The sequence below is a fragment of the Panthera pardus genome, unplaced genomic scaffold, assembly GCF_024362965.1.
Source record: "Panthera pardus isolate Hobbes unplaced genomic scaffold, ASM2436296v1 HiC_scaffold_12, whole genome shotgun sequence".
In the NCBI taxonomy this organism is placed as follows: domain Eukaryota; kingdom Metazoa; phylum Chordata; class Mammalia; order Carnivora; family Felidae; genus Panthera; species Panthera pardus.
The window spans coordinates 50,420,470-50,442,030 of record NW_026526677.1 but is presented as its reverse complement, the minus strand read 5'-3'; the positions used below and the strand labels follow the sequence as shown (position 1 = coordinate 50,442,030).

Genomic DNA, 21,561 nt, shown 5'->3' with positions numbered 1-21,561 from the left:
GCCTTAAATGTCTCCTCTCCTTTCTACCAATTCTCTTGAGAGAGCAGTCAGCACTCACTGCCATCAGTTCCCACTGACCATTCTCTCCCACCTGAATTCTGATTTCCATGCCCACCCCACCATCAATTCCTCAAATACTGTTCTGCTAGAGTTGTTAAAGATCCCAGTTACAAAATCCAAGCCTCGAGGAGCCTGGGTGGCTCAGTCAGTTGAGCGTCCGACTTCAGCTCAGGTCATGATCTCACAGTCGGTGAGTTCAAGCCCCGCATCGGGCTCTGTGCTGACAGCTCAGAGCCTGGAGCCTGCTTCAGATTCTGTGTCTCCCTCTCTCTCTGCCCCTCCCCCACTCATGCTCTGTCTCTCTCTGTCTCAAAAATAAATAAAGCATTAAAAAAAAATCCAAGTCTCTTTTCAATCCTCCTCTGATAGGCTGTTCACCTGTGTTTAGGGGAATTAAAAGAAAGAACATATGTCTGCCCAGAATATTGACAGGGGAGCTGGATCATATAAATTCTTTTTTTTTTTTTTTTTTTTTTTTAATTTTTTTTTTCAACGTTTTTTATTTATTTTTGGGACAGAGAGAGACAGAGCATGAACGGGGGAGGGTCAGAGAGAGAGGGAGACACAGAATCGGAAACAGGCTCCAGGCTCCGAGCCATCAGCCCAGAGCCTGACGCGGGGCTCGAACTCATGGACCGCGAGATCGTCGCGGGGCTCGAACTCACGGACCGCGAGATCGTGACCTGGCTGAAGTCGGATGCTTAACCGACTGCGCCACCCAGGCGCCCCTCATATAAATTCTAATTATGGAACATAGTTCCAAAGAGAAAGCAGCTCTTGGACATGAGAGTAAGGGCTGAGAAGTCCAACCTCACCCACCCACCTTGCCAACTAGCTGCCAGGACTTGACCTAATTAAGGGAGTTGATTGGTTTCCTAACAGGCAGATATCATCATTCCCATTGTACTGAGAAGGAAACTAAGACTCAGAAAAAATTATAGATTGCCCAAAGTTACATAGTACACTAGAATCAGAGCTCCTCCCATTACATAGCAGTGATAATAGCTACCACTTAATAATAATAACTGCTGGGGGTGCCTGGGTGGCTCAGTCGGTTAAGCGTCTGACTTTGGTTCAGATCATGATCTCATGGTTCATGAGTTCGAGCCCCACATCAGGCTCCCTGCTGTCAGTGCAGAGCCTGGTTCTGATCCTCTGCCACCATCCCCCGCCCCTCCCCCACTTGTGTTTTGTCTCTCTCAAAATAAATAAACTTTAAAATAATAATAATAATAACCGCTGTATATCAGGCATATGCTGAGAGATTTACAGAGGGTTACTCATTTAACCCTCTCCCAAGTATCTCCACCTGATCACACTACAGTTCTGCTTGGATGTCTAATAAACATCTCAAGGATGACACCTCCCAAATTGAACTTGGGATCTTTTCCCAAAAAACTGCTCCACTTGTAGCTTTTACTATCTCAACTGATGACAACTTCTTCATACTAGTTGTTCAGCACACACACAAAAATGGAGTCATCCTTGACTCTTCTCTTTCATACCTCACATACAATTCCTCAGAAAATCCTGTTGTCTCTATCCTCAAAATATGTCCCTAGTCTACCAACCTGTCACCACTTCCACTGTTACTGGCCTAGTTCCCACCACCGTCACCTCTCACTTAGGCTACCTGCTAATCTCCTAAAAAGTCTTCTTGCTCTTTCTCTCTCACCCTCCTCTCCTCAACAACCACCTCTCCCTGGCCCATTCTATTCTTCTCAAAATATCCAGAATGATCCTTTTAAAACTAAGACTGATCATGGCCTTCCCCTGCTCCAAACCCTGCAATGGCTCCCCTCCTCTCTCAGAGTAAAAGTCAAAATCCTTATCATGGCTTAGTACGTCCTTAATGATCTGCTCCCCAACTCCTATTCAAAGGTCCATCTCTGCTATTCCCCATCATGATATGAACACACCAGCCACCAAATAGTCTTCTCACATACTCCAGGCCTGCTCCTGTCTTTAAAGCCTTTGCATTGCTGTTCCTTCGACCTGAAGGCTCTTCTCCCCAATTATAGCCACCCCCTTCACCTCCTTCAATCAACTCAAACCTTGCATTCTCATTGTGACCTACCCTAACTTCTGATTCCCCCTTACTCCCCGCTAATTTTCCCTTTTTCATAGTTCTCATTATCTTCTAACATATTATATAATGTACTTATTTGCCTCCCTCCACTAGATGGTGAATTTTGGGAGAACAACAATCCTTGTTTCATTCATTGATATATCCCAAGGGACTAAAACAGCATCTGCCACATATTAAAACTGCTGAATAGAATAAGCCACCGCATTGTCTTCTTATGACTCTGTCAAGAAGTGCCGTTAAAGGCACTTTACCATTCACTATCCTGGGGTGCTGGGTGGCTAAGTCAGTTGAGTTTCCAACTTCCACTTAGGTCGTGATCTCACGGTTGAAGAATTCGACCGCCTCCGCTCTGCGCTGACAGCTCAGAGCCTGGAGCCTGTTTGGATTCTGTGTCTCCCTCTCTCCCTCTCCCCTGCTCTGCTCTCTCTCTCTCTCTCAAAAATGAATAAACATTAAAAAATTTTTTTTTTTTAATTCACTGCCTTTTTGAAGTCTGAAAACAGGAATTACAACCCATTCTCCGCTCTCTGGGTCCATCTGGCGGCAGCTGCGCAGACTGAGCTGTTTCCCTTTCTCAGCGGGGGTCCCAAGTTTGCTCGGAACTATTTAGCTCGCCTCTCACTGAGTGCTCATGGGACAGAAATTAAAGAGCACAAACTCAGCAGGAAATTGTAGTGCCGTGAGAAACATCATCAGTGACCAATAGGCACAAAGATCCGGTTCACGTGGTGCATATTCAGCCTATCGTGCCCCTAATATTCTTCAACTCACTCCCTTCCGTTCCTGGCTCCTTCTTTCTCGACAAGATGGCCACACCGGCGGCACCGGCGAGTGCGTCTGCCGCTACTCCAGCTCCAGCCGCAGCTCCAGCCGCGACCCCACCCTCGGTCCCAGTCCCGTCCCCAACCCCAGCCTCAGCGCCAGCCCCGTCTCCTGCTCCAGCGCCGGTTCCGGCTCCAACGCCGGCTCCAGCCTCATCCTCAGACGCGGCGGCTGCAGCGGTTACGACCGCGGCTCCGGGCCAGACCTCGGCCTCAGCGCCGGCCCCAGCGCAGACCCCTGCGCAGTCACTGCCCGGTCCTGCTCTTCCAGGCCCCTTCCCCGGCGGCCGTGTGGTCCGGCTGCACCCGGTCATTTTGGCCTCCATCGTGGACAGCTACGAGCGACGCAACGAGGGCGCTGCCCGAGTTATCGGCACCCTGCTGGGTGAGTGGTCAGACACAATCGTCTGAATCTTCTTCCTCCCACCTCCTTTTTCTCTTGTTCCCCTCCTTTCCCATCCCCATTGACCTCTTACCTATTCTTCCATGCCACCTTCCTGCCGCGACTTACCTCCTTAAGAAACTTGAACTTCCCTGCCACATTTCTGTCACTTCGGGTGGCATAAAATACGTAAGCAGTAGTTAGTTATTGAATAAAAACCGTATGCGGAATGATTTACATTTTATTTTTAATCTGCCCAGTAGCATTTCAGGCCAAGTATGACCAAAAATGAGTTCAGATGCTGAGTAGGAAGTCAGAAACATTTGACTCCCTAAACCCAATGACCACGTTTTCCCCCCTTTCCTACGGACTAAATTTCTTTATTTTCTAGGTGTTTACAAAGACATTTTTAACCACTTGAGAAAGGAGTGGGGAGATCTGTAAAAAGACATCCCTTTGAACAAGTAAACCGGTTTGTCAGAAACTCGTTTAGGGCTTCAATAATCCTCTGTTTTCCTAAAGGTTTAAGCCTGATCTTTTTAATTTATTTGTTTATTTTTATTTATCTTTTTAATTTACATCCAAGTTAGCATATAGTGCAACAATGATTACAGGAGTAGATTCCTTAATGCCCCTTACCCATTTAGCTCATCCTCCCTCCCGCAACCCCTCCAGTAACCATCTGTTTGTCTGCCATATTTAAGAGTCTCATATGTTTTCTCTCCCTGATGTTATACTATTTTTGCTTCCCTTCATTTATGTTCATCTCTTTTGTATCTTAAAGTCCTGATATGAGTGAAGTCATGTGATATTTGTCTTTCTCTGACTAATTTCACTTCGCATAATACCCTCCAGTTCCATCCATGTACTTGCATATGGTAAGATTTCATTCTTTTTGATTGCTGGGTAATACTCCATTGTATGTATATAGGGGTGTATACATCTTTATGCATTCATCCATTGATGGACATTTGGGCTCTTTCCATACTTTGGCTATTGTTGATAGTGCTGCTATAAACATTGGGGTACATGTGCCCCTTTGAAACAGCACACCTGTATCCTTTGGATAAATACCTAGTAGCACAGTTGCTGGGTCATAGGGTAGTTCTATTTTTAACTTTCTGAGGAACCTCCGCACTATTTTCCAGAGTTAAGCCTGATCTTCTGTCCATTAGTCTCCCTAATATGTTAAAGTAATTTGTAAAATGGAGAAGCACTAGAGAGAGATTACTGATAATGTGCCTCTTTCTATGGGTACTGCTGATCCCATCAAATTCATTTTCATTCCATCTTTGTCCCCAATTTTAGATACCTTTGTGACATGTAATAGTTCTTCCACCATAGAAGACAATTGGTGTATTGCAAAGAAGACAAGATTGTAGGTAGATTGCACCAAATATTAACCATGTGCCTTGGAACAAATTACCTAAAGTCTAGTTCTGTCGGGGGCGGGGGGGGGGGGGCTACTTAGACTTGGGCTTTGCAAGAGCAAAATTATTACCAAGAGCATCTAACTGCTGGGACACATGAGCTACAAAACAGCCATTAGTTGCCATCCTCCACATCAGGGCTCTACCCCTGCAACACACAAACATAGTCTCTCTTTACTTATTTTTGAAGGTTTAGCATTTTACAGGAACTTTAATTGATCCATTGTCTTCCAAACATTGCCAAAGTTTTTCTGAAACCAAGACTTTGTATTCTCTTTGCCACAAGTGCCTTCCCTGATCTCCCCCATTTGTTCCAAGTTCCACTCATCTTCCAGGTTCCCAGGAAAAGTGTTAATTAAGTATCAGTCCTTCATCCCATACCGCCACCCTCACCCCCACTCCTAACTTCCCAAAGTATAATAGCTTTCTGTAACCATGTCCTGCTTTGAGCTTCTGTAACAAATGATTTTTGCAACATTAACTTGGCACTTGACAAAGACTACTCTTTCAGCTGCACTGCCAAATTTTCCAAACTCACATGCATGAGCTATTTAACTAAAGAAACAGTTCTCCACTGAGGGAGAGTATTAAGTACCCCAGATACTATAGTGACCTTATTTAGTGACCTGTAATCTACATCTTAAGATTCTCTTCTGGACTGGGACCATGGTACAATGCTAGGTGTTACAGGGATAGTACTTACTGAAAAATGAAACAGACTCTTCTTACTAGGAGCTTATATATTTACTCAGACATTAATTCATGAAACATTTAATTTGGCTAAAAGAAGTCAGTGGTATCTTTTAAGTACCATAAAATTGTTTTAAATATTTGTAATTTAAAGTTTGAAAAAACAACATCTACTCTAACCTTCAATTCAAGATGAAGATCTACTCATTCAAATAATTAGAATACAATATGATAAATGCTCTAATAGAAGGTTATTATAGCGGCATGGAAATATAGAAGACTCAAAACTGCTTCAGAAGTCTGAAATGGTCAAGTCTATTGAATGCTGATGAGAGGTCAAATAAGAGAAAAAGTATTTACCCACTGGGTTTGCGGACGTAGTTTCACCTAAGGGAGCAAAAACCATAGCGAAGTGGAATTAAACAGACACAGGCGTGGGCAGCATTGTGGTCACTAGTATAGAGGGCAGGGCTTGAAGCCTGGTATGGGCAGTGCCAGTAGATTAGAAAAAAATGGAGAACCCAAGGGACCAGCAGTCTTAGGTCAAGAAACAAACGTAATGGGAGTAAGGGTATCAAAACTAGAATAGGAGTTTGTGGTAAAAGACTGATACTCATGTTTAAGGTTCACAGGTAGAAGGTTTCTGGATGGTGATGGGGCTAAGGTTATGACCATGGGACTAGATGACTGAAGGGAGGTACAGGTGAAGCTCCCTAACACTGTGCTTTGGGACTAGGCTACTGTATGGGTGCCCTGTGTAGACATTATTAGAATTTTCCAGGTAGTTCTGCAGATTGAATTGTAGGGAGAAAGTCTAGAGGCTGAAAATGAAGGTCATAGAAAAAAGACCTGGAGTAGGACTGGTAGCAGGATGGAACAGATAAGCAGAAGACCACCTTGTGAAGGAAGAATAGACCCCATATGTTGATGGCTAAAGCAAAGAGAGATCGCTTCAGAGCTTCAGCTCTCTGGAGAATCCTGGTCCCACTGATGCATATGGCTAACTTAGAATTTACGAATTCAATTTGTTCATTGACTTTGAGGAGGCCTCTGAAAGCATTTGGAAAGTGGTCGGAGGCTGCCGAGTGCCCTAGGGTCTTGTAACACGTGGACAATTCTCTCTCACAGGCACCGTTGACAAGCATTCAGTGGAGGTCACTAACTGCTTTTCAGTGCCACACAACGAGTCAGAAGATGAGGTGAGTGGGAGCTTGAGCTGCCACTGTGTGGTCTATAACTGTTTGCTAGGCTCTCCTTAAGGCTTCTCCTGCACAATACGTTGTGCTTCTATAACTAAAAGTTCAACAAAGAACCTTCTTTCTATGGGTACATACTTCCTGGGCCTCTTGTCTGCTGGGGTGGGCTCTGGCCCTTTTCATCCATTTTTTCTATGGACTTCTAGCTTCTTAGCTTCCTTTTCTGCTTTTCTTCTAAGGTGGCTGTTGACATGGAATTCGCTAAGAACATGTATGAATTACACAAGAAAGTCTCTCCAAATGAGCTCATTCTGGGCTGGTAAGTTGGAGTTGTGGGAATGGAAAGTGTTCGTGATTGCCAAGGTTTTTTGCTACCAAGCTAGTTATTCTACTCCCTTTTGGAGACAGAGTATTGAAAGTGTATTACTTCAGGGATCTGTGAATTTAGAGTGTCTTGCTGGCAGTTCTAATCTCATGAGGCCAAGAATATTTACTTTGAATTGTAGCTTTTACTGAGCCAAGTATTTTTGCCTTGCTGATGACTTGTAATGTTTCAAGAGCTCTGAGTCAGCCTTTGATTTGAGTTAATACAGTTTTCAGTGTAGTCTTTTTGCGTTTAGGTTGCACTGGGGGTAATGCTACCTAGAGACATCCATTTTACCATTGTGTTTGGTATTAATGTTACATGTAGACTTGAATCCACAACTATGTTTCATTTTCCAGGTATGCTACAGGCCATGACATTACAGAGCATTCTGTGCTGATCCATGAGTACTATAGCCGGGAAGCCCCCAACCCCATTCACCTCACCGTGGACACGAGCCTCCAGAATGGCCGCATGAGCATCAAGGCCTATGTCAGGTGACCGGTGTCTTGGGGCACAAGGCCATAAAAGGCTGTCTGGTTCCTACCATGCCTGGATGACACCCACCTCCACCCCAAGCAGGTTTAATCCTTCAGTGTATAACTCATTGCCTCATAAGGAAACCCATTCCTCCCTCTCCACAGTTATCACTAGAAGGGTTTTACTCTGAAACAAAATTTGTCCCTCAAATATCCACTTGCTGATACCAGTTGTACCCCAGATTTCTACTTATTTCTTTTAACCAATTTCAGATGACAGACCTTTAGGTATTTGAGCAAACTGTCATGTTTTTCCTGTCATCGTTTCTATAAGCTAACTCTTCACGGTTCCTATAGCTGATCCTCACTGGTATTTTGGTCATGTTCACTGCTTTTCTGAGTAACCGTTTGTTAATCATTATTCCTGGATACACAGGACTCAGAGTCATACAGATTAAAGGATGGCTGTCCTTTGTGACTACATCTATTACCCCAGGGTCGAGTACAGTTTTGGTGACAATAACATTATAGCATTGACACGTTGAGCTTGCAGGCAGTTAAAATTCCTGTTGACAGGGGAGGCATGCTGAAGAAGGGGCTGCTGGGAGAGTTGGAAGGATTATCTTTTCTGGTTAGAATGAAGGCATTTCTTAGCGTATCTCTTACGCTGTTTGATTTGGTGCACTTTCTGCGTGTGACCTAATGTAACAGACTTTGGTCCAGGTGAAAATATATAGTTGACATAGTAAAGGCAGTCACCTTTAGTGAGATTTCTTAAAGCACCTAATCTAGTCTTGGTGGGCTGGAGTCAATTTGCTTTTTTCAGTGCTAATGAAGGGCACAGTCTCATAGAAGACCTACGGGTGGATATCTGGGCAGCCAGCTCCACAGGGAAATGCAGCGTCCTGTTTCATCACTGATATTGCAGTGAGTGAAACAGTCCTCTGAAGGGACCAAGTCAGATCTGCAGGCTGAGTCCCCTCTCGCAGGCCAGGCTTCATTGTGTGTGAAGTGAGCTAAAGGAAAAATGTGACTTGCTCCCATGAGACCTCAGGTTCAGGTGGTTTCAGCCTTGTCTCAGAACCTTGGAACCCATAACCTTGGTATGACTGCTTTCCCAGCCTGGACTAGACATGGAAGCCCTCTCCCAAGGCTATTTATTTACCTTGACTTCTCTCTCCCCAGCACTTTAATGGGTGTCCCTGGGAGGACCATGGGGGTCATGTTCACACCTCTGACCGTGAAATACGCGTATTATGACACTGAACGCATCGGAGGTGAGTAACCTTCCCATACCCTCTTTTGAGGTCTGACACTTTTCAGGGCACAGGGTAGCTGCTCTCTAACAAGAATGGAGGGCTTTGGGTAGGTTGAAGAGGAACCGTTGATCTAAAGTCTGTGATGATTAAAGTCACAATCGTTCTCCATTATAAACGAACTTCCAGGAATTATTTGTGCAATTAGAATGGGAAATTATCAGCACCACAGGCTACGTGGCCATTCATATAAGACCAAAACCAGTGATTAAGCTCTAGCAGGTGGAAGAGAAGCAGCTAAGAGCAGAGCAGGGTTTCAGAGAAGTTGGCTGTATCCAGAGGGAAGTGAGAAAGTTAGCAGAATGATTAGAGATAGTCTCTTCCCTGATGGAATGACTGAAATGTCTGTGCCTCTTCTATCCCCCAACCTGTTCCCACAGTTGACCTGATCATGAAGACCTGTTTTAGCCCCAACCGGGTGATCGGACTTTCAAGTGACTTGCAGCAAGTAGGAGGGGCATCGGCTCGCATCCAGGATGCCCTGAGCACAGTGTTGCAGTATGCAGAGGATGTGCTGGTGAGGAGGGGGAAGGCGAGAAAGGAGGAGGGCATAGATCTCCACTCCGAGATCTCTGAGAGGTGTACTGGTGAAGTGACAGTCCTTGGTGGTGAGAATTAACTGTGCCTCACTGAATCTTTGTTTGGTGCTTAGTCCGGAAAGGTGTCTGCTGACAATACTGTGGGCCGCTTCTTGATGAGTCTGGTTAACCAAGTACCCAAGATTGTTCCTGATGACTTTGAGACCATGCTCAATAGCAACATCAATGTAAGTGCCATCCCTGAGCTTCTGGGAGCTTGTGTCTTCCCCCACCTCAGCTCATGCACACAAATGTGAAGGGAGATGACCTAGAGGGGAACAGAGGAGAAAGGGCTTTGCCGTTGGCCCCTTGCAGTCCAGGTTGGGAGGAAGGAAGAGATGGTACATGTGTTTGGGGAGGTCTTCTGCCTTCTCTTCTTTGATTCCATTGTCTCAGGAACTGCTGATACTACTGTGACTTGCTATCTAGATTCATGGTCAAAAGAAATGCTAAATTCAGAGGTTAACGAAAATGCAATTTCTTATTTTCCCCATCTGGGTTCACAGACTTCCCGCTCCCCATATCTTACCCCAGATCTTGGCTAAAGCACCCCACGTTTATAAGTGTATCAGTAAAGAAGAGAAAGTGTTCTCAAACATTTCATTCTTATCTTCCACCTTTGAGTCTTGCTCAACCTCTTCTGAGCTGTTATTTATCCAGGACTGCCCTCTACCCGGTGTTCACCATGGAGCTGGCCAACCCCAGACTTTCTTCTCCCTTTCTGCCCAACCCCTCTCTTATTGTGGCTTCTTCCTCTTCCAGGACCTGCTGATGGTGACCTACCTGGCCAATCTCACACAGTCACAGATTGCCCTCAATGAGAAACTTGTAAACCTGTGAATGGGCCCCAAGCAGCACTCCTGCCAATCTGGGCCACCCCAGGACTCAGAATGGAGTGTCGTAGGATGGTTTCCTTGTGGTTTGAGTCACACTGAGTCAGTCAACTGCTTGTGACTCTAAATAAACATAGCCTACCTTTTGTAAATGAATCCATCTTATATGAGTTTACTGCTGGGTGGAGGGAGAGCTCATGCAAAAACCAGGAAGTGAATACTTGGGTAGAAGTTGGTTGTGTGTTGGTGACTTGCCATCAGTAGTTGCACCCATAACCCAAGTCCAAGCCACTTTTCACCTGCCCCCAGACCAGACAGCCTTCTTTGCACAGTGGTTTCACAGAGGTACTTTCTTCCCGCTCTTTTGCCTATGATTAGAGCAAACTGGACCTTCAAAAAAACATTTTTGTCACTTCTCTTCCATAGTGCCTCACATGAATGACAGTACAAAGTGTTGCCCTATGCACAATTAGGAGGACCTAGAGCATGTGTTGGTGGGTGAGTGGAGAGGAACAAAGGAGTGGGTACAAATCTCAGTCCTGGGACCCATGAGTACATGCTGGTGGGAAGAAAGTCTTCTCCTGAGGATTAACTGCATTTTACCAAATTTTTCTTTTGGCTTTCAGTCTGGAAAGGTGTCCACTGGCAATACTCTGAACCATTTTTTGATGGATCATGTGGGGTTTCCACAGGAAGTGAAAAGGAGAATCCATGCAGGGAAAATAATTAAGGGAATTCAATGCTTGATCTGAACTGAAAGAGTAAAGAGTGTGGTCAGGGTCATAAACTACTTGAATAGTAGAATGGAGCTATTTGCCACTATGGTTCGCGGAGGCAAGTTTAGGATCTATAGCTTAAATTTAAAGAGATGTCCCCCAAACTGCAAACTCCTTCAGTACTATGTGTAACTTGAAAGCACCATCAGGCTGTGTTGAGCTCTGCCAATGGCTGAATCTAAGCAAAGACTAGATGATATTTCCCAGGGATTTTGTAGACTTCAAACAGCCCTTTCATCTGATTGCTGGAGTGTTCTGCCTGGCCACTGCGAAATACCTTAGGTTGAGAAGAAATGGGTCATTATTCAGGGACTTACGGTTATGTTACGTGTTGGAGTGGAAAGGTAAATGAAAGCAAGTGGGTATCAAAAAGGCCCAGATTGTAATTCTGTTTCTGAGACATGTGACAAGTTCTGGGGGTCATAAGCTATGAATAGTAATGATACATTTTTACACGTAGGCATGAAATGACAATAGTTACGCCAAATTGTGAGGTTAAAAATAGCATGCACAATGGGAAGAGGGTTGATCAGAGTTCAGAGTGTTTGTGTTCTATTTTTGGGGTGGGTGGTTAATACCAACTTCAGTTTTTTTAAATATGCATGATAAAATTCCAGGGTTACTCACTGGAAATAATCTCCAAATGAAAATGATGGGAAATAATAGAATAAGAAAAAGGAAAGAATTTTTTTTAATTGAGAAAGCATGGGAAAACTGGGTAAAGCAAATAAAGATGGCAGATGTACATCCAAATATAGTAACCACACTAAATGTAAAAAGGATTAAACTAATGAGAGAAAAAAAAGATTGAAGTTAAAAAACAAATCCCACCTATATTTTATTTGTGAGATACACCTAAAATATGGACACAAAATTGTCATGCAACTGTAAGCAGGACATCTTAAAACATTGAATGAAAAAGACTAGTCTCAGAAGACAATGCATACTATAGGGTCAGAATGCAGAATCTAATCCTCTTTCCTTCGAGGCTGCCCAGAGCCTGGTAGCTTTGACCCTCCTGAGAAGTAGAGGACAGGGGACAAAAGAAATACCATCTCTCAGGAGGCATGTGGTCTTCAAGCCAAGGGCAGCCAAAAGCATCCCTTGTGGAATTGAGAGTATAAACTGCTGCAGAAGCCCAGAAAAGTCACTGGAGAAGATTTTCACCGACGAGGTAAACCTAGAACCCTGGAATGGAGCTTAAAGGATGACCACAGCTGTCCCTGGGGTGAGAATAAGCTGAACGAGGCAGAGATAGACTGGCCTGGACACAGTGAAGAGACATGGTGTGGCGGGTCTGTGCAAAGGACAGCTAGCAAGAGATGGTTGATGAGGGCTTGTCACCACCAGAATAGCTAAGGGAGACCGCAAAAAAGTTTCTGAAAGAAGCAGGAGTGCCTTTCAGGATGATGCCATTGGTCATCAGAAAGGTAGCTGGAGTGGTCCAAGTGAGGACTGCAAGTAACCTGAATTAGAACCATAAGAGGCCCAGGAAATGAAGCAGAACGCATGGGAGACCATGGCCTGACATGCCTTGGTTCAGCACACATCGAGGATTTTTTACCACCTGCCCCCCTCACATTACCATTCCATACTGAGTGGGGAGTGGGAGCAGTGATTCCTAGCAGTTCTGAGGATCCCATGATTGGGAGAAGCAGCAACAAGCCATGGGGGACAGTTAAGAAGTTACGGCTAAGATGGGACTTGTACAGTCGAAGCAAAAACGGAACAAGCCTACACCAGTGAAGATAATGCTCCGCAACTGGCGAGTTACCCACCCCACCCGGCCATCCTGTCACAAGAGGTTCCCTGTTCAGGGCTCTTCAACAATCTTTAGCAGAAGTCTCCCTTCCCCTACTCCTCAAACAACTTTCCAAAGAACCCCCGCTAGCGAGTTCAAAGTGTTTCCAGACTGCAACCTTCAAATACTAATCCATCTTCTTTATCCCCCAAATCCTGTCCAAACATTCCACAGACCTTAGCCACCCAAACTGATTAGTCCTTTCAATCAATCCAACAAACTATGCAACCAACTAGCCCTACTAAAGTGATGGCCCCACCACCTCTCCATTTCTCACTTACTCCCTCTTCCCTGCAGAAGCTGGGCAACACCAGTTACCCAGTGTCCATGAGCTTCATTCTGATGGTTGGTTTGATAGCATTAGCTTCTTAGACATAAATGGCATATTCCTGTACCTCCCCTGATGGGCTTCAATGAACATTCTGACCTTTGGAGAGTCCTTATCAATGGATGGCCTAACCCTAAATAAAGTATCCTGAGCCCGGGGACATCTTGATCTTAGGAACAGATAGATCCCACAGGAATGCATCCTCAGGCACACTGAGCCTCTGGAGCATCTAATCCAATTGGCAGGCTGATGCCAAATGGCAATGAGTCTCTGAAACTATGTCGACACTGATAGTGGATAGTAACCCCGTGTACACTAACACCATTTGCTCTATATTGTTGACTCAAGCATTAAGTGTTTAGTGTTTGCCAAATAGTATGCTAGCACTAGGTCAGTAAGTGTGCACTCCATGCTACTGGCATTAAGGAGTTCACATTTTGATGGAGAAAACAGAAGAGTAAGTAGTTGCAAAATAGAAAATGAGTGTGGATCTAGCCCTCAATGAGCACCTGTTCTGTTTCGGTCAGTCTTCTCTTCATATCACAGAACAAGCTGGGGTTCAGAGAAGTGGAGTATGTTACTCGAGGTAGGCTACACAATTAGGAAGTGAAGAAATGGGGTTTTAATTCAGGTCTGGATTTTTCTTTTTTTTTCCTCTGTAGCCCTCTGCTTCACAGTTCAGTGACTCAGTAAGATAATATGGCAAAAATGAAACATTACAGGAGCATATTACAAAGGTTGACCAGGTCTGTCCTAGGGAGTCTGGGAAGATTCTACCCAGGACATAAATACCTGGGCTAGTCTTTTTTTACGAGGAACTTGGGAAAGGATAAACAGGGCAAAGGAAACATGCAAACACCTGTTCAAAAACCAAGGAGGCATATTCTGGGGGCAGACCATAAGAGCCCTCAAGACTATGGAGGTTGGACATTATCCTAGAATTTGGGGGAGGAGGAGGCTGCATAATTTAATCAGGCATTTCAGGAAGATCCCCTGCTAAGGGAGAGAAGCAGAAGACAGGAAGGTGAATCGGGGCCACTGTGACTGTTCAGAGGACACGACAGTGGCAACAAGGATGGCGACAAGACTATGATTGAAGAGGATGTTAAGAGGCAGACTCAGGAGGGCTTGGAGACTGGTTGAACTTGAATGGTGAGATACGGGAATCTAAGACGTTACCTGGTATTTTATAAAGATGATTAAAGGGATAGTATATGGAAAAGCTGGCTACTCCAGAGTGGTGGAAGCTTACAGCATGTGGAGATGTGTCCAGAATTAAGGTTAGAGGGATAGGTTGGGACCTGTTTTAAAAAGCCCAAAGTGAAGTCATTTGCCCCCCAAGATTTAATTAGTTTCAGCTTATCCCAGGAATGTCACCTTTTAACAGCCAACTATGAAATTTTCTGACCAACACTAGTGAGGTAGTCTGCATGATAAAAACCTTGCCAGTAACTTGCCCTCCTCCTTTCCTATGAGACCTTACATTTTGTACAACTCCTGGGAGCATCTCTGCTTGGTAGATGGGATGTTGCCCAATTTATGAATTGTTTAGCAAAGCCAATTAGATCTTCAGATTTGCTCAGGTGAATTTTGTTCTTTAGCAGACCAAATGGTGAGGTCTTAAATGCAACTAAGTAATTGTGACTTATTTGATCAACTGTGGGGCTACACCAAATCTTTTAAGGAAAGATTGAAGAATTTACTCAATGGAGTTAATGAAGTTATTCATTTATTCATGTAATACCAAATGGCAGCAAGGTGCTAAGCAAGAATCCTGCTTAGAACCTTTTGGAGGGGCAAACAAGTAAAAAGATGATTGCATTGGGAGTCACGAGACATTGGAGGTCATGGAAGTCTTCCATCTAGGAAGTAAGATCCAAGCTGGACTTGAAGAATGAAGAAGCAACAGACTGAAAAAGGAGAGGGAAATTGCATTGTAGACACAGAAAACTGCCAAAGGCTCAAAGACAGTGTCGACCATGTGGCTCTTTCGTTGCTGACTCTTGGCTAGGGAGGTGTTTGTAGGGAAAGAAATACCCTATGCCTAGGTTGACAGAAAATGGATGATACTGGAACTCTTTTTTTCCTTACAGCCTGTGCTAATGTGTGCACAAGTTTGTTTTTACTGTGAATGTGTGTTCACACATTCTCTTTGTGTGTGGTTGTGCATGTGCTAGAAACATTTCAGAAAGGGTCTCGGTGAGATCATATGTGTCGCTTAAGTTGTAAGACACCACAGTTCTCTTATTTTTTCCTGTTCCCCTTTTCTGTGCTTCTGCTTCATCCTTCCTCCTCTGACCCTCCCTTAAGGTTTCATTCCCCAGGCTTCCATCCTGGGTCCTTCTCACAGTCTACACACTGTGCTGGGAAGGTCTCATAGAAGCCTTTGACTGCGATTATTGCCAGTTTGTTAAAGGTGCCCAGTCTTCAGCTCTAGCTCTGGCCCATATTCAGAGCTGATCGCAGACTAGGTAAATGAACACTAGATTTCCCCTGGGTGTCTCAGAAGCATCTTAAATTCAACATGTTCAATATTGAGCTGATTGTCTCTTCCTCCTCCACAACACCTGAATTTCCCTTCTCAGGTGATGACACATCAGGTATTCTGTTGTCAAAACCAGAAACATGGATGAATCCTTGATTCTCCCCTCCATGCTTCAACTAGTTCATTACTACTCTGCCTTCAGTCTTGCCCTCTGTGATACTGTACCAAAAATACAGAAACACATATTTGGCTTTTCATCCAGGTTCCTGGAACACAGCTTTTAAACCCTTTGGAATTTGTTTAAGTGATAAGAGCTATAAATGGTGTAAAGAGTCTTTTGTTATTCCTAACCAGACCCTTTCAACCACACCGAGTTTATGTTAATGAAGTGATTTGAGTTTGGAATTTTCAGCTTGGGGGGAGGGGAGAGGGGCTGAAAGTCACCAATTGAATTAATCACCAATGGCCAATGATTTAATCAGTCATGCCTATGTAGTGGTGTTTCTGTCCAACAGAGTTTGGAGAGCTTCTGGGTTGGTGAATAAGAATGTATCTAGGAACAATTACATGCCAGGAAGGTAGTATACCCCCAGTCTTCAGAAACAGAAGCTCCTGTCCTTTATACCCTTCCAGACCTCACCCTGTGTATATTTTCATCTGGCTGTTCATTCGAATCCTTTAATGTTTTTTAGTAAATCGGTAATGGTAAGTAAACTGTTTTCCTGAATTCTGTGAGGTGCTGCAGTAAATTACTCAAACCCAAGAAGGAGGTCCAATTTATATCTGGTGTGTCAGAAGCACAGGTGACAACCTGGACTTGTGACATGTATCTGAAGGGGCAGGGGAAGGCAGTCTTGTAGTAGTGAGCCCCTAACCTTGGAATCTGATACTGTCTCCAGGTATTTGTAGTGTTATTGCAGGATATTTTTTTACCACAATACCTGGGATTCATTGTCTTGCAGCTTCCAAGAATGAAGAGGTGGGCACAAAATGAGCAGCAGACAAGTTTATTAGCATATAAGATTAGAAAGGAAGAATAGTAGAAAAGCTCTCTTTACAGAAGGGACATTCACAAATAAATGCCCCAGGACTATAGGCAAGGGTCCTTGTTTTACAAGGTTCTGGTCAGCCCCCCCCCCATCCCTTCCCCCTTGTACCTTTTCAGGTTCTACCATTATTGGCTTGATAGTTCCAGGTGCTGGGTTGTCCATTCCTGATTGGCTCCTTTCCGCTGTGTGAGGGGTTATCTGTGACCATACTTAGGTCTTTTGTCAAATTCCAGAGGGGAAATCTGAGGCGGGGGTTGGGGGGCGGGGGGGTCTGTTACATCCTTAAGAGGAACCTTAATGCCTCTTGAGGTCAGACATGCCCAGCATCGTTCCAAAATAGGTGTTCTTCCCCCACCCAGGGACCTCAGGCCCTAATCTTACCCTCCCTGCCTACTGAATCCTATCTTCTATCATAGTGTCAGAATTGAGTTAAACTGTAGGATACTCAGCTGATATCTGGGAATTGCTTGGTGTGGGAAAATTACCTGCACATCTGGTTGCAGAATTGTTTGATGTGAGTAGTAAGTGTAGAGAAAAACAGTTCCTCTTCACTCTCTTTGATCTATTCCCCTCACAGCCCAGGATAAAGTTCACACTTCTTACTACAGCCTGTAAAGCTCATCATGGCCTTGACTGATTTTCCACCTCCATAGCTGGGAGGGTCTCATATGGAGTATCGTGCTTCCTCTGCATTTGCTCTGCCCTCTGCCTAAAATATATGCCCCTTTGGCTCACTTCTGCTCTTCCTTTAGGTTTTGGTCTAAACCGAAAACCTCCTCTTGGAAGGTGCTCCTGTACCATGATTACATCTTAGCATTCATCTCACCATTTTGGACTTGTGTGTTTACTCTTGTTAAAAAGCAGAATTCAAAGGGATGCCTGGCTGGCTCAGTCAGAAGAGCATGCAACTCTTGATTTCGGGCTTGTGAGTTCAAGCCCCACGTTGGGTGTAGAGATTACTAAAAATAAATAAATTCAGGGATGGGAGAGGAAAAAAGTTTCAACTGAGTAAGTTTTAAAGATCTTGTTTGCTTTATTCAGTGATTCAGAAATTGGGCAGCATCCCATCTAGCAGATAGAAGGGAGCTCTGAGGGGCTGTACAAAATGAAATATAGGCAGAAGGAGGTGAGAACAAGGAAGTTATATTAGCAAGCATTAGATTGGTTGTGGCAAGGTCACTTTCCTTTAGGAGATGGCAGGGATCTGTCGGATTACCTCACTAGTGCTGACCAGGTGCTTCGGTTTTGGAGTCTGTTTCTGGGAAAGGTAGAAACCATAACTGAGTCTTGGTTTGGTGACTAGCATATGCTAAATGGGCTTGTGTAAGAGACTCTATTTTGGCCACTTTTTTTTTTTTTTTTTTTAATGTTTATTTTTGAGAGAAAGAGACCGCATGAGTGGGGGAGGGTCAGAGAGAGGAGGAGACAGAATCCGAAGCAAGCTCCAGGCGTTGAGCTGTCAGCCTACAGCTGGACTCGGGGCGTGTATGGAGTATCGTGCTTCAAAGGATACAGCAGCCAGGAGGTAAAATAAGGTAGCAATAACAGCCACGAGACAGATTGTTGTCCTGCTCCTATGTACCTGCTTACAAGTCCTCCCAAAAGTCATGTGGGGTATCTTAGAAGTTCTTTGAACCTACAGTCAACTTTGTGTTTTAAAAGTTTAACTGAATTTTATAAAATAATTTTTAAACATTGTAAAATAATGTCCATGTCATTAAATCTTCAAAAACCTTATTTTGAATAGGTTCATAAGTTTTTATTACGTAGCCAAACTTATTTATACAATTCTTTAGTGTTGGACACGTGAGTTTCCAATTTTGTGCTAATACATCATTCCGTGGTGAACAGGTGTGTGTAGACACAAATGTCTGCATTTCTATTTCTTTAGAATAATTTGCATCCCCTACTCTGTGTCGCACATTCTCACCTGAGAAACCATCCAAACCACTGCATGGGAAGGAGGCCATTACGAAAGTACATCTCCAGCTTCTGCTTACCCTCTTTCTACTGTGGAGGGAGGGGGTGGGAAGCTGAGAGGGAACCAGAGAAAATCTGATCCTCTGCCTTCTGTGGGTCCATAAGTGCCACAGTCCTGTCTGCCTCCATCAGCCTAAACTAGAGCCCCTGTGAAAACTCTAAGTAGCTTTGGAGAGCAAAAGGATTCTAGGGATGTTGAAACCTGAATGTGGTTCCCTTTAATCAACCCCAACCTATCTGCTCTCCTGAGCCTATAGGCTGCTTGGGTGCAAGAGAGGCCCTGGGCTCTGCTGGAGTCCTGAGAGAGGATTGCTTTAGGACTTTGGCTGTGGTGGGCCAGGGAAGTCTTGGGAGGCTGGTACAGAGGGGTCTCTAGCAAGGATCTGGCTCCTGCGGAGAACATGCTCCAGTGATCTGTGGACCCTTGAGGGAAGCAGATGTGGGCTCTTAATGGATTCTTGCTCTGGACAAGAGTAGTTGAACAGGTAAACTGAGTCTTCCTGTTCCCCTGAGGCAGGGAGTATGAGACAAGGGCTTCAGCAGGGGATTGGCGTCTTGCTTGGTTCTACCTGGCCCATCCTGGATGGCAAGACCATTTCACCTCCCAACACCCACAGAATGGCTAACAATAGCCAGACTTAACCCCAAAAAGCTTCACTCAGTCCTCCTTGAGGAATCAAGGGATCCATTCATACTCCAGTTGACTTCACAGCTTATTGCTGTGATATCAGGTTCTAGCATATCTGATGAAAAAAGTAGCATTTCTCCTACATACTAGCCATGGTCAGCATTTCCAAGAATGTTCAAACAGTGCCAAACTGCTGGAACTGCATTGCTTCTCATTGCAATGCCTAGGAATCCATGCATGATCAGTAATGCAATTCTTTACAGGGCTAACAAAATTCCAGTTGTCCCCGGCTACACCAGTGTGTCCCCCAGATGGGAAGATAATTGTTTGGTGGTGATCTAGGCTGTAATTAGGGCTGCTTGTTTCCTGATCTGTCCAGGTCTGTCTTCTGCTTCATTGGGAATGCCAGCCCCATGCTTATGTTTCTGTCCCATGTTGGTGGTCATCAGTTTAATAATGGTCTCTCCCACCATGTTGGTCCTTCTGTCTATAATGGATGGGCCAATAGTCCCATATGGAGCCCAGCTCTATGCCTGAGGCCTGAGTCAGGCCACTAGAGGGCTCCCTTGCACCACTTAACAGCCTTTGGTTGCCAGCTCACACTCCTTGTTCCTGGGCAGCTTTCTAAGGGCCTGGTACAGAAAAAGCACTTCTTGCCTTGGAAAGACTAGGTTGGTGCAAAATGAGTGACCAAAGCTCATAGAGATGCTTCGCCTCCAGAACCACCTTTGGTTACCTTTGATGTGGTTACAGAGTGAAGACACCGAACTATCTTACTGTAGCCCCACCACAAAATCACTATAAACACATACTAGTTTTCAAAACATGGTTTAGAAACACAGTTTTATTTATTTATTTATTTATTTATTTTAAATTTTTTAACATTTATTCATTTTTGAGACAGAGAGAGACAGAGCATGAACGGGGGAAGGTCAGAGAGAGAGGGAGACACAGAATCCGAAACAGGCTCCAGGCTCTGAGCTGTCAGCACAGAGCCCAACGCGGGGCTCGAACTCACAGACCGCGAGATCATGACCTGAGCCGAAGTCGGACGTCCAACCTACTGAGCCACCCAGGCGCCCCTAGAAACACAGTTTTAAATGAAACTCATAGGGACCATTCCCTTTCTAATCAGATTATAATATACAAGCCCTGCTATACAAAAATTCTGGAGCTGCCACTTCCCAGGAGAAACCCTGGCCCAGGCCCTAACGATCAAGAAGGGGTTTCTGGGGCTTTCTATCCAGGGAAGGGATGGTGCCAGAGCTAGTGTATAGCCCTGGGACCCCTAAATAAGATGGCCTTTCTGCATGGTACTAGTTTTTGGCAGGTGAATGAGGAACCCTCGACAACTCTGAAGGTTGGAAGAAGGTGCAAGGTGGTATCCTGTCCAAACCATCCCAGGTAAGACCACTCAGCTGATTGAGAGAGCAAGAGAAGGATTGAGGTAAGGGTTAGCTGAGGGTGGAAACCCCAAATCCAGATCTAAAATCTCAGCTGGAGGGGGGACATACTTAATTTGGGTCCCCTGAAAGCAGAGCATGTGACAGGGACTTGGGGGAAGAAGGTAGTTTATGTGGAAGGTGATCTGTATTAGAAAAATACCACAAACTTATTGTCTTATAACAATAGAAATTTATTCTCTTACAATTTATGGAGTCTGGAAGTCTGAAATCGAGATGTTTGTGGGGCCATGCTCCCTCTGAAGCCTCTAGAAGAGGATCCTTCCTTGCCTTTCCTAAATGCTGGTAGCCCCAGATGTTCCTTGGCTTAGAGCTGCAGCGCTTCGTCTCTGCCTGTCACCATGTGGCACTCTCCTTGTGCATCTGTGTCCAAATTTGCCTCTTATAAGGACACCAGTCATATTGGATATGGCCCACCCTAATGTTCTCAACTTGATTACATCTGGAAAGACCCTGTTTCCATGTAAGGCCATATTCGCAAGAACCAAGGTTTGGGACTTCAGCATATCTTTTGGGGGGAGACAGTCAACCCATAATATGATCCAAGAAGCAGATGTGAAGACGAGGGAGGAAAATCAATACAATCTAAGGTATTAAACTGGTTATTTACATGCCACCGAGAACCCTCTAGGAACTGTGTAAAATATCCCTCAGAATTCTGAAAGACCTGAAAGCTGGGACATTTAATCAGTTCTTCCACTGGTTGAAGAATGTCTTAGAAGGTTAACTTCCTCCTACTTGTAGACTGCATCCACAGGTGGATGACGTGTAGTTTCCTGGCCGATAAGGAGAACTTGAGATAAGAGTAATATG

General features: G+C 44.5%; 1 protein-coding gene across 2 annotated transcripts; it reads left to right on the top strand.

Annotated features, from left to right (window-relative positions):
• Positions 1-2,923: 2,923 nt before the first annotated feature.
• Positions 2,924-18,414, top strand: EIF3F (eukaryotic translation initiation factor 3 subunit F). 2 transcript variants are annotated; one of them, XM_019456204.2, is made up of 8 exons: positions 2,926-3,355; positions 6,601-6,671; positions 6,908-6,987; positions 7,392-7,529; positions 8,697-8,788; positions 9,208-9,344; positions 9,480-9,593; positions 10,168-10,394. In XM_019456204.2, the coding sequence occupies exons 1-8, from the start codon at positions 2,956-2,958 to the stop codon at positions 10,243-10,245; spliced, it is 1,110 nt and encodes a 369-aa protein (XP_019311749.2). In that variant the 5' UTR covers positions 2,926-2,955; the 3' UTR covers positions 10,246-10,394. The 2 variants fall into 2 exon arrangements, with proteins under 2 accessions (XP_019311751.2, XP_019311749.2); XM_019456206.2 differs by lacking the exons at positions 9,480-9,593; positions 10,168-10,394 and adding an exon at positions 10,865-18,414 and having other exon boundaries at positions 2,924-3,355.
• The last annotated feature ends 3,147 nt before the right edge of the window (positions 18,415-21,561 follow it).